The sequence below is a fragment of the Ammospiza caudacuta genome, chromosome 7 (genome assembly GCF_027887145.1).
Source record: "Ammospiza caudacuta isolate bAmmCau1 chromosome 7, bAmmCau1.pri, whole genome shotgun sequence".
In the NCBI taxonomy this organism is placed as follows: domain Eukaryota; kingdom Metazoa; phylum Chordata; class Aves; order Passeriformes; family Passerellidae; genus Ammospiza; species Ammospiza caudacuta.
The window spans coordinates 46,116,716-46,141,789 of NC_080599.1; the positions used below are offsets into that span (position 1 = coordinate 46,116,716).

The 25,074-nt window shown below is 43.0% G+C and overlaps 1 protein-coding gene across 2 annotated transcripts in view; it reads left to right on the forward strand.

Moving 5' to 3' along the window:
* Nucleotides 1-25,074, forward strand: part of PATJ (PATJ crumbs cell polarity complex component) — a 139,293-nt gene that overhangs the window by 51,279 nt on the left and 62,940 nt on the right. For both annotated transcript variants that reach the window (XM_058809089.1, XM_058809090.1), the window contains exons 23-25: nucleotides 526-636; nucleotides 1,360-1,437; nucleotides 4,486-4,603. In XM_058809089.1, coding sequence (XP_058665072.1) covers nucleotides 526-636; nucleotides 1,360-1,437; nucleotides 4,486-4,603 — 307 coding nt within the window. The remainder of the gene's footprint in view (nucleotides 1-525; nucleotides 637-1,359; nucleotides 1,438-4,485; nucleotides 4,604-25,074) is intronic.

Consider the following 25,074-nt stretch of genomic DNA (forward strand, 5'->3'; position numbering starts at 1 on the left):
ATATATACAAGGACACAGAGTGTTCATACTGAATTATGGGCTGTTATTTTGTGTGTGTGGATTTAGAGTGGTTAACTGATAACCACTGTTTGGGATAAATCCCTGGTTCTGGCAGGTGCTGTGGGGGAAAATGTCATTCCTGCCTCTCACCTCTGGTTGGTTTTTTTTACTCTTTTTTCTCCAAATTAATACTTCAGAATCTGGGGTGCCAAGCTGATAGTGCTGTTCAGATTTAGTTTACAAACAGGTACAGCCTGAAAGAGTTAGAGCTAATGTTATGTAACACTCTGACAGTCTCATTTCTTATGTTTTTATCTAGAAGGATTGGTTTGGGCAACATATGGCCATCTTTTAATTATGAATACCAAGCAATACACTTTTCTTTAAACCATCATCAAATCATACTTTACAAATAATTACTCTTGACTGTTTCTGATGCCTTCCTCAGATACACTAATCTGCTGCAAGTGTGTGTGATGCCTTGTAATGACTCTGTAGCTAATAAAAATAAACTCTGTTTGTCAGGTTTCTGGGGTAGACCTACAGAATGCCACCCACAAGGAAGCAGTAGATGCCATCAAGAATGCAGCAAATCCTGTGGTGTTTGTAGTCCAGAGCTTGGCTAATGTACCAAAAGTAAGTTTATTTCTATTTTTATTCCAAAACTTAGTAAATGCATAACATGCATCTTATTTTAAACTTGGCTAAACTCCTTTCAGCCATTTCTGTCAGTTTTTGTGTCCAAGGATGGATCCTTTCAGTCAGTTACAGACCAGTTGATTGATTGATTACTTCTCTGGCCTAATTGAAAACCTCATTTGTGTAATTTACATGGAGTCGATGTAAATCTGTTGACTAGGTGTTAATTCAACTCTCATACCTGTGTGGCAAGAGTCTGGCCCTGTGCATTTTAATTTGCCCATATTTTATAATCTAGAAATAAATTCTGTTGTCCAGAGGAGCAAAGCTGGAATTAAAATGAGTCAGATTCACACCAGCATCTCCTTGTGAAATGTGTCACCAGAGGGACCTGAAACAGTTCCCTGGGAGCAATTTCCAAGAGATTTGAGACATCTCCTCATCTTTGAGGCAAGAAACTTTTCAAAGCCTTACTAAGAGCTGACATACAATTCTACCTGCCTAAAGTCCACACAGAAACTCCAAACTTTTGATGTAAGAATGTAATTCAGTAAGTCCAGTGAAAGAATGTAATTTATAGACTGCACTGCAGTGCTCTTCTACACTGGGCAAAGTGCAGAGTGCACTGGGGAACTTTGCTGTTGTCAGGAGCTGATTTTGAATGTTTGTTTTGCAGATATAATCCTCTCTCTAATGTGGGTAATGTACATTGGTTTTCAGGTGGTTTCTCCTGCCCAGCCTAAGGGAATCAAAGTCAGCAAAGATCAGGATGCAGACAAAGAAAATAAGAGTGATAAGGTATTTATTCCATTCAGTGCTGTACCCAGGTTTTACTAAATCAAATCGTATAATAGCATGTGTTCTAACTCTATGATAAGCTTCCTCCCAAGTCTGAAATTAAATTTGAAGTGTTTTGTTGAAATATCTTTGATTCTGCGACTTTTTGCCAAATTCCTGCCAAATAATCTGACATTCATTCTGTGGGTGTCTGCTGGGTGCTGAAACCCTGTACTTAGCACAGCTCCTCACTGTCAGCTCTCTGAAGTACCTGGTTTGCTCCGTGTGGAGGCAAATTGATTCCCTTTGTTCAGCAGAAACAGAGCAATGGCAACATGTACACAAATAATATCCTCAGTGTGAGGCTGCCTGCAAGCCAGTGAAATCACCTCATGGGATGATGACATCCACAGAGTCTCCTGCATTTCCCAGCTGTGTAAAATGAGGAAATGACTGAGGGGTCTGGGGCTGCTCAGATAATTGTGAGGCAGTTACTGCACAGTGAGTTCTAAACTATTTCACAGCAGCTTTAAAAGACAAAAAACCCTGTTTGGTAGAAAACAGGGAGTTTGTGTTAGTAAGGGAATAAGGGAAAAATTTAATTTTTCATTTTCAGCTGTATCACTCTCATGGCCTTGGTGTTTTCCTGGGGGATTTGCCCTGACTGAGGAGTGTAGTTCAGGTACGTTGAGGGTGTGAGAGCAGCAGGAGCAGAGACAGAATTAATGCAGTCAATAAGTTTTGCCTGGTGCAGTTTAACTACAAATAGGATGAAGTTTCCATTTGATCCTGCCCAGCACTCTGGTGTTTTTTGGGTACTTGAGAGGACCCTTTTACCTCCAAAAGTTTTTGTAAAGGCTCCTTTCAGATCCTGTCAGGGACAGCAGCGGCGAGGCTCACTTATCAGAAAAGGTGTTGGAAGACATGCTTTCATGCCAGAGGATAATACTTCCAATGAAGCACTTACAATCCCCTTTTCTTGTGTCTTTTTTATCTGTATTTCTAATCTCCAAAGCTCTCATCCTCTGGCAATGTGCTGCCTTTAATCTGCAGCACTCCGGTGCGCCGCGTTCTGCAGCGTTCCGAGGTTAAAGAGGGAGCCTCGTCTTTTGCAGGCCTTTTTCATCTATTGCTGCTGTAAACTGGTGGGTGGAATATAGAAGAGCTCCAGTGCATGAATATGTAGCTCCTTTTGGGCTTTGAACGTGGGCTCACAAAGCAGTGGCAGTGCACTTCTGTGGGGCCGTCTCGGAGTTGGGAAGAGTTGCTATTAGTGGATTATTAGTCCACATCCCTGTGGGGAATCACTGATATTTCTAGTCCAGTCTTCAGACAGTCACAAAAGAGTTTGGCTTGAAAGCAGCCACATCCTGCTGGAAAACCTGCCTTTTCCTGTATCTTTTCAAATGCTGGAGGTTTTTCTCTGATCTGTTGGCGTTTATCCTCCTCTATTGATCTGTTTGTTTCAAAATGAGCACTTTAATTTATAGAAAACCACTTAAAACAATAGTGGACAAGCCAGATGTTGACATTATTTTGCTGGTTGGTTGTGTGAACCGTGCTTTTGCCCTGTGTTGGTACAAAAGCGTGGTGCAGTGGAGGAGCCAGGCACAATTTTCTCATCTGGATTTTCAGTGGGACAGGAGGGAAAAGAGATATTTGTCCCTCTGAGCCCTGGAAAACTGCTGGGTAAGCCTGGGTGCCTCGTGTAATTTCACACAGACTTTCTAACAAACGTTTAAGGTCTTAAAAAGCCAAAGGGTCAACATTTAGACTGTAAGTTATTACTAAATTACAGCCATAATAAAGTGACTCATTTGTCATGGGCAGCTGAGAGTGAGGCTCCAGATTTTCCATCTTTACCTGCTCAGGAAAGCAGAACCCAAGTCCTCCCTTGCTTCCTGGATCATCTGGATTTTGCACAGTTCTGTCTGTGCTGGCTTCAAGAAAAAAGTAGGAGGCACCATTGGGTGTGTTACATCCTTTTGGAAGACAGCTGTTGTGCTTCCAAGTGCTCTCACTACATGCTTTTGCTACTGGTGAATTGAATTAATTCCATTTATTATTGTGTTCTGTGTCCAGTGCAGTGCTTTCCTGTTAATTTTTTAAATGGATGAGATGACAGATATTTTTTACCTCTCCAAATTTTCCACATATTGCAGCTCACTACTTGCACCGTTCTATACAAATTCAGCTTGAAGAATTTAAAAATCAATACACAGGTTCAGCTTTCATTGCTGAAAAAATGAAATATTACTCTGGGCTTGATGTGTTTGGGTGTTGTGTCATATTTCCCAGCCACAGAAGGAATTAATTACAGGAATTCTGGGTGCTCTAATGGCATCTGCTCCCTGGTGTTCCCTCTCTAAAGTGCATCCTGCTCTTAGCAGTGGGCTTGCAGGGGATGCAGCTGAGCATCCTTCAGTGGAGTCCTGGTGCACACCAGGGCAGGACTCGGTTCCCTGGAGCTGTGAAACAATTGCTGAGCTGAGCCAGAGCCTCTCCAGCCTCAGAGCCTGCTCTGTATTCCTGCCATGCGCCGCTATATGCATCATTACAGGAGCTGCCTGTATTTATGTGAGGTAATAGAATTTTATTGGGAGATATAATTCAAAACCTTTATTAAATTTACGCCAAAACACGGACGCACTGTGATGTTTAAATATTCATGTGTGGACTAAGAGGATTGAGTTCTTATTTTATGTATTTTTTAAAAATTGATGTTTATCAGCACCAGACAGTTTTGTTATGGAGGCTTATAAGAAGCAGGGTATAACTCAATGTTTGTTTTTAACCCTTGATTAATGTTCACACTTTGATGCTTATGACAATACACAAGTATTTTATCAACAAGTAAATGTGCATGCACAATTGTGTTTTAGTTTTGTTTTTCTTGCTGTTCAGTGTCACTTCTCGCTCTGCTTTCTTGCACAAAAAAGCCTTTGCTGCAGAATTTAGCATTGTAATTAAGTGCTGTGTCTGTGCACATGCAGTGCAACAGACAGTGGGATTTTTTTTACGTTCTCAGAGGTTGCAAAACGTGTAACTCATTGTCTTTGAATCCACCAGAGGAAATATGGGGCTCCACCTCCCATGAAGCTGCCACCTCCTTACAGAGCCCTGGAAAGGCCCCACGCCGGGGAGGCTGCTCTGGGTGAAGAGGAGGATGAGGATGCTTGTGCAGAGGGTGAGTAGTGCTCCAATCACCGCACCAGATCACGTTTGTGGTGCACAGTCAGCTGCTGATAAACCTTTTACTGCTTGTGGGAAGTGGTGCTCGGTGTGGCCGCAGCATCACTCCTCAGCCCGGTTTGTAACTTAGATGGTTCTTCTCCCCAGCCAGGTCCCAGGGCTCAGCTCTTCTGAGGAGATGCAGGAAGGGCTGAGTTTATTTTCAGCCCCTGAGCATCCAGGCTGTGTCTGGAGGAGTTGCTGGGGCAGAGATGTCAGCAGTGACTGGGGATGTTCTGTGTTACTGCTGTGATTTCAGTGGTAGTCAAGCACTTGTAGCTTGAGGACCACTGGTGCAAAAAAAAACCCAGAAATCCTGGAGCTGATCCCAGGCAATGCTGTTCAAGCAAGATGGGCTCCTTTAAAAAGAAAAATCTGCTGGTTTGTTTGTTTTGGTGCTCTGCTGAAGAAAGGATCCCCTGGCTTTGTAGCACCCTGCATGGGAAGGGTTCTGCAGTTGTCCCATTTTGGGTTTGGCAGTGGTTTGTGGTGGTGCTCACTCTGTGGAGGAGCAGGGACCTGAGGAGCAGGAAGCAGTGCAAGTGGAGAGCTCCTGGCAGCATGATTTAGATTCCAGCTGCTTTGGAACCACAGCTTTGGTTAAATGGAATATTGTTATCCACAGCTTATCTTGCGGTAAAATATTTAGGAATACTGAACTTGCAATTAGAAGTCCTAAATTACTTTCTAAGACCAGTTACCTTCTATTTTTTTTTATCTTTATGCTTTTTTGTACCAAATCAGCATAAGGTGAGATGAGGCCTTGCTCCAGCTGGTCTAGGGAAGGTGCCCCTGCCCATGGCAGGAGGTGGAATGAGATGATCTTTAACGTTCCATCCATCCCTGTAACATTCTGTGATTCTGTGTGGGCTGTTGTTGGAGTACAGTTTGGGGTTTTTTTTGTTTTTTTTTTGCTACAGTGATTTTCTCATCATCCTGAGCTCTCAAACAGACTGGATAAATCTCCAATTGTAACAAACTCATTCCAGCTCCAGTTATTGAAGTTCTAATTCCCAGTTAAAGGGTAGGGGTGATAAGTAGGCTGACACCTGAGTTATCTAATTAGGATATGCCTCAATCCAAGTGCTTGCTGGGCCTGAGTTAATACTTTGCACAGAAGTAATTCCTTATTCATGGGCTTGGTCATTTTTTAGCTCTGCTGCCATCCCTAATGATATTGCTGGCTGAGGCTGGAAGCTGAAAAGGTAAAGCTGCTGCTGATATTAAATTCATCAATCCTCCCAGACTTGGCAGCAGCACACAGATCTGTTCAGGGGAATCTCCTCTCTTCCCTTTCTCCTGACTGAAGTGGAATGTTTTGCTGTAGCCATCTTTTCCATGAATCTTGGGAAACAGAGATATATTCTTCCTCACCTCGTTCTGTTCCTTTAAAAATTAAGAGCAGGCCAAGGAAGCCTAAACTAAGTTTGTGCCTCAGCCCTTGCAGTAAAAAGCATGTTAGAAATGATCCAAGTGTACTTAATGGCATTAAGCATTTTGGCAACTGTGGAATGGCCTTTTACAGAGTCCCTGTTCTGTGATCATGAAAAACAAAGTTTTCTCTGCAAATTCCAGTACAGGGATGTTTCTGTGAACTGTTTGATGCTCATAACTCTTTCCTGGTTCTTGAGCAGCTTTCCCAGAAATCCCAACCCAGACAAAACTTTCTTTCTGAAATGTCCATTTGTATGTTCATATTGCTCTGTTCCTTACCCACTTATCCAACTCATTCTGCTGGGTTTGGAACTTAAAAAATACATCAACAGGTGAGCTGGATTTATTGTCTTCCTTATCTAGAAGATAAGGTTCCTTCCAAAAGGAAGATGTGGTAAATTCACATCATAACCTCTCCTTTATTTGCTTCCTGGAGTTCTCAATCTCTGTCACAGCATGGAAAGCTTTGGAGGGCATTTTGAGGTGGGACAGCTGTTAAACCTGTCCTCTTGTTTTGCTCCTGATGGATTTTACTTTATTTTTTAGCATTCTTATTAACACAGCTGCAGTGTCAGGAACCTGCTCATCAATTTCTTTCAAACTCCAGAAATACTTTATTTGCTCTGCTTGACATTTTTTGTCCTTGCTTATCAATTCTTTCAACCCTCCCTCTCATCTTTTGTCTCCACATCCTCCATCATTCCCCAGACTGAAAAAGCAGAGCATTGTTGGTCTTCCTGCCATATTTGAGAATTTTTTTTCCCTTTCTGTCCCATCCACATCGCCTCAGAGTCCCCATGTTTTGTCTGTTTTCCCCTTAAAGTGGCTGAATAACCTTTTGGTGTTGATTTAATTTCCCCTAAAGTCTAAACCCACTTGCCTTTTGGCAATGCTCCCTTTTATTTCTGCTTTCCCACTGCTGAAACTGGAGCTCTCATTGCTGACCTGGAGCCTGAATTCCTGTTTGGAACAAACAGTCATTTCTTGTACATGTTCTCCCTTTTCTTTCCAAGGGTTGGTTTTGATCCAAAGAGGGCAAATCCTTGTTGGAAATAGAACTGTGAGATAGTTTTGGTTTAGAGAAACCCCAGACGTGTCCTCCATGTTTCTGTGGTTTAAGAAGTTTAAAGTTCCAGGTGTTTTGTCGTTTGGTTTTTGGGATTTTTTTTCCAAATGTGACTCTTGCACCCAAGACCCTTTAGTTTCAGATCTGCTTCTCCTTTGCTTCATGCTTCTAGAGTTTCCAACATCATTTCCCAAGTTCTTAGATGGCTTTCCTTGACTTTGAAGGCAAGTTGAAAGTTGTATTTCCTCTTGTTTTATTCCCTCTTCTAGTGGCACTGCCAAATCTTTATCTGTACCCAGCTCTAACCCTGTGTGTGGGTTTTGTTTTCTCTTTGCTTTGAGGTTGCTGTTTCAAGGCTTTATTTTTTTTTTTTTTTTTTAAATGCCTGGAAACAGTTTTGCACAACTTGCAGCGTGTCCATCCATCCTGCTGCAAAAGGAGCTTTCAAAAGGCTTCATCCTCCAGACCTGAGATATTTTGGAGTTCTCCCATCATTTGCTTGCCCATGCGTGACCTGTTTTGGAGAAAGTGGTTGTTTTTTTAGACTTCCCAAATCTGAAAAACACCGAGTTGTGAATGGATTTTTTTCTTTTTTTTTTTTTTTTTTTCTTTTTAATCAAAACAAGTGTAAGGAGGGGAAGGCACACAAAGGAGCTGTTTGTGCCTGTGAGCAGCTGTGCTGCAGGCAGCAGCAGGCACTGGTGTGTTTTCCTGGAGTGGGGATGGCTGGAGGTGTGCCCCAAGAATCTGCTAATGGACCTGTGTGCACCCAGGGGTGGCTCACTGCCATAATGAGGGCTTGGTAGTAAAAAGAAGCAGAGGAAATGGATGGGCAGAGCAGTTTGCAATGGAGTTTTTGGTGAGGTTTTCCTTGGGGGAATTGCTGGCTGTGCACTTTGGATGTGCTTTCGTGACCGAGTTGCAGCAAACCTGTATTGGACAGGAGAGAGCTGAAAAACCATTCTAGAAAAACTGAAAGGACAACTGAAAGAACTTGAAATCCTTAATTTCAACTGCTGTTCTGTCCTTAGTGGAATCTTTTGTCAGTTGGTTGACTGGGATCGATCTGGTTGGTTTCAAAAAAGTCCAAAATAATAAAAATGGATGGTAATAAAAACTTTGTGGAAGGTGGCTTGGATAATGGACTAAGCTACTGCTGTGCTCAGACTTCCTGTCTGCAAGGATATTTAACTGTATCTAATAAGGGGATAATAATGCCCCCTTCCTCTTATTTTGTCTCCAGGTAATGTAGAAATCAATGAAGCTCTAAGAAAGCATAATGATTTATCTTCCTGAGATGCCTTTTTGAGGAACAGTGGTTTCTCTGCTAAAGCAAGAGATTTTAAAACTTCTCTGGTGTTTTGACTTTGCATTCTTGACTCGGAGGGTGGGGAGGCCCTGGCATGGAGGAGTTGTGGATTCCCCATCCCTGGAAGTGTCCAAAGCCAGGTTGGGTGAGCTTTATGGTCCCTTCCAACCCAAATCCTTCCATGGTTCTGTGATCCCCCCATAGCTGTGATAAATCTGTGGGTGCAGGAGGGTTGGGTTGGGATTGGGCAGCTCTTAACACACCTGAGGATTCTGGCAGCATCCAGGTGCCAGAGATGTCTGTGATCAGTGAAAGCAGAAAAATAAAAGGTGGAAACAAAGGAATGCAGGTCAGTTGAGAGTATGAGGAGAGTGTGGTCAGGTTGGTGGGGTGGGCAGGAACAGGATCTCTGGAAGTGTCTGTGCACTGCTGTGGGCGAGGATGGCAACGTGAGCATCAGCATTTTGGGAAAATGCCAGGATTATTAACAAATGACTAAATAAAAGCCAACCCACTCATAATCCCTGGGCATCTCACTGTTTGGAGTCTGGTGTATGCAAAGTTGTGCCGAAACAAAGGAAAAGCAATCCTAACTTTCACTGCTCATTTTGGGGGGGATCAGCTGAAAGTGTGGATCTCCAGTGGAGGAGCTCGTGCAGCCAAGCACTGCCTCTCCAATAGATGTCACTGCAATCAACAGCAAACACAGATGATGCTCAGAGGGGAAGATGTAGCTGGGAAAAAGGCTTCAAGCTTTATGAAAACAAAACATTGCAAAAGTAGTAATTGCAAGATTTAATGTTCTTAAATATAGCACCAAGTGTGTTAAATACAGTGGATTTTCTTAGATCAGGCAAGAGCCAGGATTAGACAAATAGAGCAGAGACTTTCATTTTTCAGCTCTGTGTTAATCTCTATTTAATGTGACTCTGTGCTGCTAATCTTCTTTTCCCATTCTTGTCCTGACCCATAATTAGCTCAGATACATGGAGTTTATAACCAGCCCTGAGATCAGATCCAGAACGAGCCACAGAGCTGCCTTGGCACACTGGGATGGGTGAGGGAGGTGCTGTCCCTGCCCTTTGAGGCTGTGGGTTCGTTTGGGGTTTTGTTGTTGGGCTGGTTTCTTCACTCTCTTTGTGAGTCACACGCACAGTTATCATCTGATGAAGTATTGCGAGAGGAAATTACATTTTTGATGAAGTAATAGTAAAATTGCAGCTGGGACTTCTTGTGGTTTTTTACTGTGTGCTTGCCATAATGCACTGAACAGATGGCTGTGTGTGTGCTGTGAGACATATTCTAAAGGAAGGACAATGAACTTTAAAAATGAACAAATTAATGATATTAACGAAATAACTGAGTATTTTGAGTTGTTTTAAATGTAGCTTTTTGAAGAGAGAATTAGTAGGACTTCCCAAAATAACTAAGTATGTTTATAAATTCAGAGAGAGATTTTATCTTTGCTTTTTTTTTAATTACTAAATGAAGGATTTTGAGTCTTTTCAGTGTTGTCAGTTCAGCATTCATTGCAGCGAAACTAATATTGCTTGTTTGGGGTTTCAACAAAACACAAGTTATGATGAAGTTTGAGCCTTTTTATGCTTATAATGACAGATTGGTTTTGTTTCCTGACATTAAAAAAACCCCAAAACAAAACAAGCAAACCCTGTGCCACGAGCAGAAATCAGTGTTGGGAAACTGCAGCGTCGGGGAAGAAGGGATTTAATGAAGCCGTTTGTGGGAGAAAAATTAATTTTTAACCCCTGTAGCTCGCAGGAAGGAGGATGCTCAGATAAATAAGATTATTAACCGCTGCTTTGCCATGCAGTGGGTCATTAAGCAGGAAGGCACCTGCAGCTGCCAGGCACACAGGCTGGGGGTGACTCGTGTTTGGGGATGGAGATGTCATTCGGATGCTGGCAGAGCACAAGCAGCAGCTGGGAGCATCCGTGGGTCAGATGTGGGAATCCAGGGATCTGCTGCTCCCCGTGTGCTTCCACAGGCAGCTCTCCTCTGCTGGCAGATGTGACTGGGAGCTCGTGGGCAGCCCGAATTTAATAGAATTGATGGCATCTCGTAATAGGAACAGACAGACGGTTTACCCTTAAGGAGGGAAAAATCTCAGCAGAATAGGCCCAAGGTCGTCAGAAGAAAGACAAGCCCTGAGCCTGTGTGTGATGAGGATTTGAGCTGCTTTACAGCCCTGAATGTTTGTCAGGAATGCAGATTTCCTGAGTACATGCTGGTACAGCAATGGTACAAGGGGGTTTCCCAGGTAAGGATTCACATCTATCTCTATGTCGTGTTTGTTTCCAGCAAGTCATTTTTTGAGCATTTTTTGTGATAATTTAGAACTAGTGAAGTGCTGGAGAAAGAAAATAATAGCAGAGATCTTTTTTTATTTTTTTTTCTTTCCTTCAGTTTGAAGCATGGACATATAGCATGATTAGAATATTGAATGCATTTAACATCTTTAAAATATTTTCTCTTGTGTTTGCTTATAAATCATTGCTTCTATGTGTGTCAGTGCTCAACATTCTTGTATACAGAACTGACTGGAGCACACAGAGCTTAAAGTATAAGAATTCGTAGCATTAAATTTCTTGCTGTATAGAATAATCTACTCTTCCATAACTGTTATTGTAATGCAGAGACAGATGGCTGAATTTTCTTCACTTTGCTTGTTAAGAATGTGTTAGGTAAATGTTTTTAGACTAAAATAAAAAGCTGCTGGGAATCTAAACTGAATATTCAGCATTTTCATGGTTGAAGGAGGCAGAGCAAGAATAAAGCAATGTGATAGTAAACAAATGAGCTATTTGCAATGAAGGATAATCTAATCTTTAAATATTGCCTGAGATTGCATTTGTTCTTAGGTAAGATCTTTTCTTCCAACACCAGCCAGGTACCCAGAGAATAGCACTGAGATGCTGGGCATGAAATACCCAGATTTGATGTTGGAAGGTTATTACATTGTCTGGGGCTGGGTGCAGGTGGTTGATGTTGTTTGGGATCTTAGATCTCGCTCCGGTGCTACAGATAAGTAATTTCAGATAGGAGATAATGTCTGTGCTGTAAATCTGTAAACACAGGCACAAACTTGCTAAGAGAGGATGATCCAAGTAGGTCTTTATGTATTTCTCTCACCAAAGTACTCTTTAATATCACTGCAATGACTTGCAACTAAAAATATGTTAAAAGGGGGTAAATATTTAAATAGGTAAATGAAAGGCAGACACCGGCTCGTAAAAGGTGGTTATGTGTTTATATTCTTGACTAATAACCTGATTTTTAGATGGGAAGATACCTTTCATCATTACCACTGTAAATGATGTTGCTCCAGTGCACAGAGGAAAAAAAAATTAAAAAGAAAACTCCACAGTGCCTCATGTCTTGCCCAGACTAGCACAGCATTGCTTCTAGTTAGAATACAGAGCAAGTTATTTGCATAATAGCTCTGTAACAAAATGATCTGCTTGGTTTAAGCAGTAGCTGCTCCCAATATGTAGTGGAAGTAAGGCTCTAACAGAAGGGAAATATAAAAAATGCTAAATGACAATAATTTTATTCTTCACAGACATTACCTAGTTTTGCACAGTATTGCAGCAATTGAGGCAGCTGTCCAGAATCACTTCTTGAACTGTCAGGAGAAAGTTGAAATCATTTTTTGCTTCTCAGTCTGAAGACTTGATTCTCCCTTATTCCCTGTTGTGTCATCACTTTGAGCAGGTGTGTAATTGCTCTTTATCAGGGAAGGTGGCATTTAAAGAGCAATCCAGAGTATTTATCTCTAGGTGTGCTGGCTACAGTGCACTGTGACAGACCAGTGAAAATTTGCTGTATGCCTGGTAATGGCCACGTGTGTATTGAAAACTGATTGCAAGCTAAAGGCATTAGGAAGGAAATCCATATGCAGATATATTTGTGTGTGTGTGTGTGTGTGTGTGTGTGTGTGTGTGTGTGTGTGCTGGCTGCATCAGATGAGCATCTCTATTTTATCACCAAATTCACAGCACTTTTGCCATATTGGCTTTAGGGGAGATGTGGCAGCTGGCTGAAGGGCAGGTGGTTCTTTCTGCTGCCCCAGAAGCAATAATGAGCCTTTTATAATCAGTGTGATGATGTGCGTGTCTGTTTTCTTCATCAGTGCTTGGAGATCATGGCTTGTGCTTCCCTCTCTCTGCTTCCCCAAAAAGTTGTTGGAGGAAATGTTGTAATCTGAGGTTGGCCCTGGATCCCTGGAAGTGTCCATGGCCAGGCTGGACAGCGCTTGGAGCAGCCTGGGACAGTGGAAGTGATGCCTCAGGTTTTTGATTTTCTATTTAAAGAAAAAAATAGAAAACCCTCTCAAAGTCTCTCCTTTGATCAGTTCTGCTCCATTTGCACCTTGCAGTTCATTGTCCCATTCCAGCTTTAGCCCAGGCAGTCCCACCCTGCTTGTTTTTCTCTCTCCAGCCCACGGTGTTTGTGCTCTGGGGCTGAGATTTGGATCATTTGTCCTTGGTGCCCAGCTGGAGCAGGAATTGTTTTGTCTCCCTGCTCTGTGTACAGAATTCACCATCCCCTCATGTGAATCTCAGAATTACACACTAAAGCAACACAGAATGTGAAAATGGAAAAGCCAAACCTGAGGCATTATGTGGTGGATGAGGGAGCCAGGAGAGCTCTGTGTGAGGATGAGCATGGGCAGCTTGTGAGTGAGGACTGGGAAAGAGGTAGGAAGGGATTTTGTGAGGAATGGGGAGCCCAGCAGAGCTTTTTGGGGCCAAAGTTCTAAGAATTTTAAGAATGTGGCTGTTTGTGTGTGCAGGAGGGATCTGTGGGATGGGAATGGGGATGGGCAGGCCTCGCACAGGACATGGGGATGGGCAGGCCTCGCACAGGGACACGGGGATGGGGAAGGTTGTGAGGGTTTTAATGAGTGGTGCTGTGATTACTGCAGTTAATGAAGTTGGATTCCTACAGATTTGTGTAGGAAATTCACCTGGCTTGATTGTCCAGGAAGGTGTGAGCTCCACTTTGAGCTTTTCCTGTGGCTGGAGCCTTCCTGAAGCCTTCCCTTGAGAGAATTCTCTGGCTTTATTAAGTGTGAGCTCACACTGAAGCCTTTCCCCTAGTCAGGGTATTTATCAGGTTTCTTTCCTGCCTATTTTCATGAACTTTTACAGCACCTTTGAGACCTCTGCTTCACCCTGAGATTTGCTGCCAGTCCAGAGGTTTGGGGGCAGGAGCTTGGATTGCACTGTATTTTTCTACATTGCTGTGTTCCTGTAGAAAAACAGACTAAAATTAGCTACCCTATTAGCCTAAGCTTAATTTCTAATAAGAGGCTAAAATATAATTAATAAACACTGGAGCATGACCCCTGGACTGCCATTGGGAAGACCTGGCATCTCCTGGGTGGGTTGCCATCTGTTGGATGTCTTGCTTGGCCATCTGTCATAAGAGACACGAAGCATCTTGAGACCTGTGGAACTCCACACCTCAGTTCCCAGAGGTCAGGTGGCCATGTACATTTAAAAATAAAATAAAATAGAAAGCAGGATCCATCGAGCTCCAGCTGACCCTAAAGACAGTGTTTATTATTGAATAGTAAGTCATGGATGCATCTGAATCATCTTATTTGAAGGCTAAATTCCATAAGAAGGGGGGAAAAAAATCAATTGAATATCAAGCCAAAAGAATTACAGTCAAAATTACCATACCCCACTCTTACTTTTCCCTCAGGCATTTATTTTTTAACTTTCTCTTAGTTGATTTCCTCCTCCAGTCAGAGTGGAAAAAGTGAGTATTTAATATAGTAAAGTTTATCCATTTAGCTCTTCCTCCTGGATTAATCCTTGGAGATGGATTTCTTTTGCCAGAAGGAAGAAGAGAGAGTGCTTGACATATTGCAAGTCTCTGCTCACATAAATCATCAATTTCCTGATTATAATTTGGTTCATTTCAAAAATGCCCAAAGCTCCATGCATTAATGGCTTTATTTCATTAAATACATTAGAAGAGAAGCTATTTGTTGTCTAATAACATATTTTGGTACTAAAAAAAAAAAGAAATCATCTTTTCAAATACTCTGTTCACTTCTTTGTGACACAATTTTTCTCCTGCAGAAAAATGAATGCTTTGCTTAGCATCTCTTATTTGAAAGAAAGGTGTCTGACCCTGGCACTTTTATTTTACTCTTTTGTGGAAGAGAAAACAGATCTGCCAGGCTCTGTCCTTTGGAGAGCTTAAAAATAATCAGAATAGAGTTTCTAATACAAAATATTGTTTTATTTAATCAAATCTATCAAGTGTTATGATGTCATAAGTGCAGCACAAACCTGATTAACTTCTCCAATGGACTCTCAGGACAGCTGATTAAATAAGGTTTATGGCTTATTTAGGGAGAGCATGCAACTGCTGTATGGTCTCACAGGGTTATTCAGTGGGGGATTTGTGTGGAGAGGAATTGTTATCCCTTCCTCAGTCTGGGTTTCCCTGCCTCACCTGATGGGACAGGAATTTGGCAGCTGTAAATGCAGAATTTGCTGCCTGAGTAACACTGGAAAAAGATCTGTGTTCTCATGAGCCCTGGGCACCCACGGATTTTCAGTTCATGTCACATGAGACAGTTGAAAATTCTTCCTAAAACTCTTGCTGTCTCATTTTAGGAAGAGACTTTGGATGAATTCTGTATTTAGTTGGTGCCTTTCTCTTTTGGAATAACAGCTATGACCCAGCAGTGTGATTTCAGCCTGGAAGTTTGTGTTTTAGTGGTTTATCTACATGAGAAGTGTTCACTTTGTCATCCTCTCTAATGAAAAATTCCTCCAGGAAGGAGGAGTGGATTTGGAATCTGACATGAGAGCTGAGTTGGACAGAGGAGGGAGGAAGGACCTTCTCCTTCATCTCCACTTCTCCTGGGCTAAAACAGGATCCAAAATCAGATGCTGGGCTGTGATTAACACATCAGACACCATAAACTGGGACAGGATAGCTGAATAAATGGAAATACATAGCAAAAGAATGACTATTGTGTATTTATGAGCAGGAGAGGCCTCACAGTGGAATTGCAGGGGTGCATTTGTTTTGCTCCAAGGTGCAGAAATCTGCAGCAGTGCCCAGGTGTCGCAGTCATTCTTCACTTCTCATGTTTCATTTTACCTCAGCAATCACAGGCAGGTTGTGACATTGGGACACTCAGGTTTGTGCCTGGACAGAGCCTGATGACTCAAGTACAGTTTGGTAGCTCAAAACTCAAAAGTGCTCAGGTAGTTTGTAATTGTTTGAGGAGCTGTAATTAGTTTGATGGAAGACAGAGCAGGTATGAACCTAACAAAATACTGATAAAATAAATAATAATACTGATAAATAATATAAAATTAATTATATAAAATTATTAATGATAGTAATAATAATAGTAAAATACTGCCTAAATTTTAAATAATAGTAATAGTAGTACTAGTAGTAGTAGTAATAATAATAATAATAATAATGATGATGATGATGATGATGATGATGATGATGATGATGATGATGATGATGATGCCTAAATTTGAAAAAAAAAGAGGAGCTAAACCACCTGAGCAGCATTGTGGGGCTGGTCAGGTCTTTTCCATAAGAGAACTCACTGTCACCTCATGTCCTCTAAAAGCTAGTTATGCAGCTTTTTTAAATATTTAGCTGTTTTTTAATTGAAATTGGCTTTGCATTTCGTTTAAATGGAACATTTTCTGCTTTTAACACACACTGGAAGTTTTAAAAGGCAATCTGCATGGAGATCTGAGCATGCTCTGACCCATTAGCATAATTTTCCTGAATAGCTTTTTTCATTTAAAGTATGTGTGCACCCAGAGAATTGAGAGGAATCTGGACCCAGCACTGACCGTAGTAAAAACCCAGCTTTTGCCTTTTTCCTCAGCAGCCTGAAACAAAGAGCTTTTTATCTCCACAGCCACTTCAGAGGGAATGAAAACAGCTTATCAAACCTGAGCAACTTGTTAGGGGCTGAGAGAGGATATTTTTCTTTGCTGGCCTGCGAATAAAAGCTGGGGGTGTGAAGCTGAGAGTTATCAGCTGGAGAATTGTGGAAGTGTTTGTGGGGTGGCAGAGCCTCCTCTGAGGGCTCTGCACAAGGAGCTGTGTGTGAAACCCAGAGACAGAACCCTTGGCAAAGTGGAAATTGGGCTGTTAAAACCAGGTTTGATCACCACAGACCCGCCATTATCTGCCAGGAGAATAACAATGCTTCTGTTAAACACCCCAGTTTTAAAGGAAAACGTGGCAGGGAGGATATTTTTGGTTGTATTAATTATAATTGGTGTGTTTGTGTGCAGGGTTTTTATTACAAAGCTGTTGTTTGTGTTTTAATTACATTCTCATGTCTCTCCAAATGCAAACAGTATATGTTGTTAGGAAAAATATAAAGTATAGAAGGAAAGCTCCTCACAATATCTGACATGATTTATTAATTAACCGAATGTGTAGTAAATTTTATATTTCCTTAAATGTTTATGTAGCTTTTATATATACTTAAAATACTTAGATCTCCATAGCAGGCCTGAAAAAGGAATGTGCAATGCTAATACAATATTTTGGTGCAAGTAAATCTATTTTTGTAGTAACTAGCTTGACAGTTACAATCAATCTTCAGCAAAACAACTAAAACCTAAAAATAGAAACGAGGATTAAAATTTATCATTAAGATTGCCATTGAATTAATTCCCAGCTGAAGGAGCTGGTCATGATCAATCTTCTGTGGGGCTTCTTGCTGCTGAGGCTCTCTCTGCAATTCCCAGCCCAGCTCCATGGGCATTTTACAGTCCCAGTGATTCATCCAGCTCTAATCTGTTTAATCACTGTCACAGCGCATTTAAAAACTGCTGTGCAAGCAAAGTTAAGGCTTCTGGGGTGGGGGTTTTTAATCCAAAAGTTTCATGTGTTCACTGTGACGTGGCTGTGTTGTGTCACAGGGCTCTGCTGCCACAGCAAAGGGAGGTTGGGACTCTCCACCATCTCTCATCCCAGTGTCATTTCCTCCTCTTCACCTGCTCTTCCACAACCAGCTCCCTAGTATTTTTTTTTATTTTTATGGCTTGTTAGTGCTGCTGTTCTGATTTTATGTGAAGTTTTACACTGTTGGAGTTTTTCCCTACATTTCACAGCGCTTGGCGGTTCCCCTGGAGACCTTCCTTGGAGGATGTTGTGTAGATCTTTGGACTCATCAACACAGGCTGTGTTTGCTGCTCAAAAAGTCTTTATTATTAAATCTAAACTTCCCTAGTCCCACTCTAGCGGGAGGAGGTTCAGGCTCTTACTGCAAGTTCTTAAATTAATGGAATTAAATGAATCACTAAGCGAGAAATGTCTCCTCACCTCGACTTCTGAGAGGTGTTGTGTGTGCTGCCTCTTGCAGTTCCTTAGCACTGGTCCCCTAAAAGTCTTCATTAGGTAACAAATTCTCAGTTTCTGACAAGAGTCTGACATGGTTCTGTCTAATTAGACTCCATGCAGAAAGATTCCAAGGTAATGCCTGTGCCCGTGGCTTTGTGGGAACACCATTATTAGAGATAAAACACTGTCAGGATCAGCTTACATTGTTCCTGCCAGGGGAGGGAGAATTTAAATGTTCACAGTTTTTATTTGTTTGCATTGAGACCAAGTGGGGAAAGCCCTGGATTAGAATTCCCAATATTCAGGCCCATCAAATGAAGGAGCAGCTCTCAAATCCAAATGTAGGGAATGGGTCATAGATCCTAGCAGGGCAAAGTGAGCAGGAACAGGGCAGAAAAACTGATCCTGCCAGGAGCTGGATGAGCCTTGTGGGTCCCTCCCACCTCCTGGGATCCTGTGAGAGGAGTTAGGAGAGGCATTTCTGTCCCAGTTGGGAATATTCTCCAAAAATGAGGTGTGGAAGGGGTCATTAAAGAGCTGGAGTCTGGTGCTGGTGCATCCTTAAGGATCCCTGTCGCACAGCTGGAATTTCCCTGGGATTTTGCAATCTTTGCTGATGTTCTGCCCTGTTCTCACGCCCAGCCTTCCCTGGGAGCTGTGGGAGGCAGCAGCAGGGCTGCTTTCCTCAGGGCAGCTTTCCTCAGAGATAACTGAGCCTTATCTCCAGGATGCTCCTGAGCTGGGAGAGTGCAAGGTGTTGGCTTTGAGTGACTTCAGCTGCACAGTGCCACAAAATACACTGGGACATTCACATTAGAGTGTTTCTGTGGGATTTTTGTCTTAAAAACATGATCTACAGCAGCTGCCATTGCAGCCTACCTCACATTTTAAGGATTTAATTACTCCAGAAATGCCTTCAGTCTGGCATTTCGTGGCCCAGGCATAACCACGACGTGATTTATTTTTACACATCGCCATTTGTATCCTCACAGTGGATTTTATCAAAAGTCTTGGTTGCTGTTTGATTGTGTTTAATCAAGCTGCTCCAGGAGTGTGACAGTGTTCACAGGGTTCTTGGATTGGGGAAGAGACGAGGATCTGACTTCATGTTTCAGAAGGCTGATTTATTATTTTATTATATATATTACATTAAGACTATACTAAAATAATAGAAGAAAGGATTTCATCAGAAGGCTAGCTCAGAATAGAATAAGAAAGAATGATAACAAAGGCTTGTGGCTTGGGCTCTGTGTCCAAGCCAGCTGACTGTGATTGGCCATTAATTAGAAACAACCACATGAGACCAATCCCAGATGCACCTGTTGCATTCCACAGCAGCAGATAACCATTGTTTGCATTTTGTTCCTGAGGCTTCCCAGCTTCTCAGGAGGAAAAATCCTCAGGAAAGGATTTTTCATAAAAGATGTCTGCGACACAGGAGCGTGTCTCCTGCCTGGAGGATGCGCCCAGAGTCCCAGAAGTGCAGTGCTTTCCTGCAGATCCTGCAGGACCTCAGGAGCTCCAGCTGGAGCAGGGGCACTCCCAGCTCAGCTCCAGTGAGCCACTGATTGCCACAGCACTGCACCCAGAGGTCACTTCTGGGGAAAGCCAAGTGCTTTCCTGGGGGTTAATGCATCATTGGAAAGGCAAACGAGTGGAAGGATTGTGTGCAGGGGAAGGCAGATTCCCTTATAATCACCAATTATTAGCATGGGATGCTCTATTTACCACACTTGCACTAATCTCCTTTTAAAAGATAAACATGGGTGTGAATAGACTCATCATGGCCTTCTCATCTAATTAAAAAAAAGGAAAGCATACAATATCTCTTCCTCAGAGGATTTAAATGTTGTGTAGTGGAAGTGCAGCCTTAGAGTGAAGCTTTGGGCCTGAATAAGGAAAAAAATTCTTGGTAAAAACTCCATTTGTGCAAAATGTTGGTGTGAAATGGTGCAAGCATTGGAGGTGCTCTCTGGTGTTACGGAGCACAGTTTCCCTGGTTTTCAGTCACTTTTCTCCCTGCTGTTGTCTTTGGGGGTGTGATGGTTCCCTTGATTATAGGAAGAAGTAATTAATGGTTAACAGTACCTAAAGGCTGAGATGGTGCTTGAATCAGAGTGTGGAGGCTCTCGTTATCCCCTTCTTCCTGGATGGGTTAACAAGCACCAGCAGGAATTGCCACTTTCTGCTGGAAAAAGTGATGTGGGGGACAGGTGGGATTTAAGGAGAGAAGGGAAGTTTCCTTTTGCGAGCTGGGAATGAGAGGAGCAAAAACACAATTGGAGCCTGAGCTGGAGGGAGCAGCAAGAAGAAACTTGGAGATCCCAAATAAGAGCCTGAATCCTACAAAAAAAGAGGAAAAAGGGGAACCTTCAGCTTAGGGTAAGAATATTGTCTCAGGAGAGTTTAATTCCTGCTTGTTTTGCATTTGAGGTTGGGTGAGCTGTATTTGTCAGGGTGTGTAGCCCACACCTGGGCTGTTTGTGGCACCTGCCCTCTCCTTCAGGGGATTTAAAGTAATGTCAGAGTATTCTGGCTGGCAGTATTTTGGAGAAGAAAGGGCCATGGAGCTCTTTTTCTTAACTGGGAGAATTAATTGAAGTCTGCCAAAGGGAGAACAGGAATGCTGAGTTTTGTTTTTCTCTGCAAATCATCACTTCAGGTTTGGGAAATGATTTCCAAATGGTGTAGATGGAGCAGAGTGCTGCCCAAGGGATGTCAGAGGGGGATTGGAGGGGATGCTGAGTCTCTGGGTCTGGTGGGGAGCTCTCTCTGCCCCCAGCTTTGGAGATACCACCACTCACAAGGATGTACCTCTCATCACCTGAGGGAGGGGAATGCTGACAACAGCATCTCTGGCCCTTCCATTTTGATTTTTGAGTACAACTGCCCTATTTTTCTCATGCTTGCTGATCACTGAGGGAAGAATTGCAGCGATTTAATGGAATTTAGAAAAGCATTGCAGAAATACTCTTATTTTTTCTTGCAAGCTTATGAAAACAGATGAGTGCATCACTTTTGAGATAAGGTTTGAAGAACTGTCTGCCTCCTTGGAGCTGAATAGAGGGCTAGTGGGAAGATTAAAACAATAAGCTTATTATATTATTAGTAGTGGGAGAATTCTAAACCCCATTTGTTCAATTATGGTCCCTTCAATATGCTTATTTAGGTTCTTGTAAATTGTAATCAGTAAATTAGACGTGCTGCCCTCACAGCTCTAGGGTTAGCTTTCAAGGGACTTCCTACATTAATTTTTTTTTTTAATGTTTGCAGTGAGATGAAGAAGGGAATTGGTTGCTTGGTATGCAGGGCTGGCTGTGTGCAGGGGATGCTGCCTGCATGCTGATGTGGCACTGCCCAGTGAGGAGCAGGGGTGCTGCAGCACTGCCTGAGCTCTGCTGGGCAGGAGCTGCTTTTGTGCTGTGGGGCAAAAATGGGAGATAAATGCACTGGAACGAGCGCAGGCTGATAAATGGGATCTCCAAAAGCCAGCGCATGCTGCTAACAGAGATCTGAGGTGACACAAGAGGGATGGAAAATCCTCAGCGTCGCCTTCTGTATTCAGATATCAGCTGCTGTCTCTCTTTCTGGTCTTTTTCCCCTTTTCTTCTCTTTATGTTTTGCCTTGACATTTTTAATATCGAGCATTTGGTATTAAACCAAATCACCTTGCTGAGTCACCCAGAGCCTTTTCCTTCCTCTTTTTACCTTTTCTGGATGGACTCTCATTTTCGTCATGCAGACACACCATTTTCCAAAGCAACCCCTCTTCCCTTTCAGCTCATTTACCTGGAGATTTCAGCAGCTTTGGGAAACAGGCTCCTCAGCCCTGTGCAAGTGCTTTTATATATCTGTCATTTAAAGAGCCTTCCTGAGAAGTGGTGCCTGGGTCTGGTGTTGCAGATAAATTGTGTGTTTGTTGCAGTACTAGATCATGCAAGCTCCAATATCCCGACCATATTGTCCCCATTTATTTCTTTTATCTCTCTGTTTAATATAATAGGAATAGTGGCTGAGGCAGGGAAACATATGCAGCAGCAGCATAATAGTAAATTGTTTGGGAGCAGTTGCCTTCCATTTCCAGGGCTTCCCTTTGAAATGTAATTGTCTGCTAATATAACAGGGAAATATCATTGCAGGAGTGATCACTACAGCGTTCACTCCTGCTTTTGGCTCATGCTACATCTGTATGGTGTTTTTTTAAGAGGAGCTGGCTGCAGTATTAGCTGGTGAAATATCCTCGGTGAGATGTGTTTGCAGAAGTTGTGATGGGCATATTGTCACCGAATGTGGAAACAGCCCCGAGCGGTGCCAAAACAAGAGAGACACCGAGTCCCATGTGTGAGGCAGCAACAACAGAATTACAATTGCCTCGTGTAAAGTGTCTGGTAATGAAGGCAGATAATGGAATTCTTTGCAAAAGCAGATGCTAACTGGCTCCCCAACCCTAGGCAGCCAGCTGAAAACTGATACCAGCTGGAGGGGAGAGAAAACAGCTGAAAAAGGCATTCAGGGGAAGATGCCTTAGATGCAGGTTAGTTTAAGCAGTAAATACTTGTTTAAAATGATTTTGTGAGATCCTTATTAAGAGGCAAGCTGAGGCTAACCATGGCAGTGCTGTAGGAAGTCAGCTGGATGCCCAGAGGATATTTGTGTGCAGATTGGATGAGTGAGGCAGCACCGCTGGGAATCTGCTGTCATTTATTGTTGCCTGGCCAGGACAGCCCTTGCAGGGCTGAGCTGCAGGAGGTGGCACTGGGGAGAGCCAGAACCTTCTGCTGGCCAGGGAGGAGGCAGCCTGAGCTGGCACAGGGTTGCTTTAGAACCAGGGGTGTTGTGGCTGTGTTCACAGGGGTCCCAGGATGAGGGAAGAGACGAGGATCTGACTCCGTGTTTCAGAAGGCTGATTTATTATTTTATGATATATATATTACATTGAAACTATACTAAAAGAATAGAAGAAAGGGTTTCATCAGAAGGCTAGCTAAGAATAGAAAAATAAAAAATGAGAGTCCAAGCCAGCTGTGCTGTGATTGGCCATTAATTAGAAACAACCACATGGGACCAATCCCAGATGCACCTGTTGCATCCCACAGCAGCAGATAACCATTTGCTTGCATTTTGTTCTTGAGACCTCCCAGCTTCTCAGGAGGAAAAATCCTAAGGAAAGGATTTTTCATAAAAGATGTCTGTGACAGGCTGTCTCTGCTATGTCCCTTCTCCAGGACAGCGGTGCCTCCTGCCAGGGTGGAAATGGGGCTGGCTCCAAGCATCCTCTGCCTCCCTCCCTCTGTTGTACCTCTTAGTCACCCCAGCCATCTCAAACCATGGAATAGTTGCTTTGGAAATGAATGTGGTAATTTAGAATCAAGGGCTTAGTCCACACAGAGATTTCCTTCTGTTGTAAGTAAGGATTTCTTCCAACAAATAACACAACGGGGAAGACACTTTAAAAGAAAGAACCAAAAGAAAACAACCCAACCCCTTAACAAATAAAGCAGCCAATTCTGGAGTCATCCTTTGCCCAGATGAATTTTTTCTTTACCCAAAGATTTGTTCCCACAATGGGGAATTTTGGCATTTCTGGAGCACAGAGCTGGGGTTCAATCACCAGACTTCCAGACCTGGCCCAACACAGGAATTTTAGTGGGGCTTTGTCCCATCCCAGGGACAAATTGCCCAAACTACTGATTTTTGAAGGACTAAATCTCACTTTTAATTCCAGCCCAGCTCAGAAAGGAATACACATGTGCTTCTGGACTGCCAGCATTTCTCCCATGTGAGAAAACTCATTTTGGGGAGGAAACACCATGGAATTACAGACTTATTCACAGAGGCACTGTGTCTGCAGGCAGAGGCTGGAGCAGTGTGTGCTTGCAGTGTCACAGGGCTGAGTGTCACAGGCCAGGAATGAGTTTGAAGATGTGCAGCTCCATCTGCACTGCATTTAAACGTGTTTTTGTGTGTGTGTGTGTGTGTGTGTGTGCAGCTCCTGTCTGTGCACCCAGCTATGAGTTGTTCAAGTGATGCTTTACACGAGTTCCTTGCTCCTGGCGAGCAGCACTGAGATGTGTTACCCATGTACAACCAGCAGGGCAGGGAGCTGTGGCAGGAGGTGATGGACAGCAGCCCTCCAGCTCCAGTTCTTGCTTTTAGCCACAAAAACACAATCATTAGAAAAAAAAGCCCTTTTCTGCTGGTACCCAGCTCTGGGTGTGCTGCAGCTCCTTGCTGTGCTGTAATGAGTAATTGGTCTAATTGTGGTGGGCAGCAAATGCCTTGGAGCTCTTCAGGTCTGGACTTGGTCTCGTGGGCAGAGAAATTAAACCTCAGTGCTGTGACCAAGCCAGGTGTGGCTGCATCTCCTTTGCTTTCCAAAACTCCATTTTTGAGACCCTTCCTGTCTTGCTGTTCTGGTCTAAGAAGACAAAACAGTTTCCAAATCCATGTAGTAAACCACACCTCTAATTACAGGCTGACCCCATTAGTTAAGAAATACATTAAAAACCATGCAGCTACATTGATTGCCGTTTATTTAACACAGTTACATGAATTTTTGGGGGCATATAATTGTAACAAATGAGCTTTCTAATTTTTTTGGTGATACTCTGATTTTGTGCAGAGCTCTGTGGGGCTTTAGCAGCTTTCCAGGGATAACATCTCACCCTGGCTGTACACCCTGGGGTTTTGAGCATGGCAGGAAAATTCAGCCTGTAAATACAGCAAGGGGAGAGCTGGTTGCTCTCAGTGGGGTAATTCTCTTGTGTGCAGCTGGGGCTGGAGATGGGAGCTGCTCTCCATGTCCCAGTGGGCTCTGCCCAAGGCACAAGGGGTGCTGCAGCTGGAGCAATTGCTCAGGAAGGACCCTTGGAGAGAGGAACCACTGGGAATGTCCCATGTTCAGCTGCATCACCCTGATTCACAGCACAGGGGCTGTGGAAGGAGCATCTCTGCCTCATCTTCCTTCTTCTCAGCAGTTTTTGTTCACTTTTGGTTGCCTCCCTCTCACCTTCCCCAGCTCTTTTCCCTCTTCCTTGTTGTCATGGGAACATTCACTACAGCAGTTAAATCGTACTATTAAAATGTGCTTCCCCAGGAGGATGCTAGTGGCTAATATTGATCTAGCTCCTGCTGCTGACTCAGGGATATGGCTGAACATATAATATCCCTTATTTCTGCCTTTCATGCATAATGCAGCAGTTTCTCTCACCTTGGGCTCTGTGCTAAGGTGACACCCACC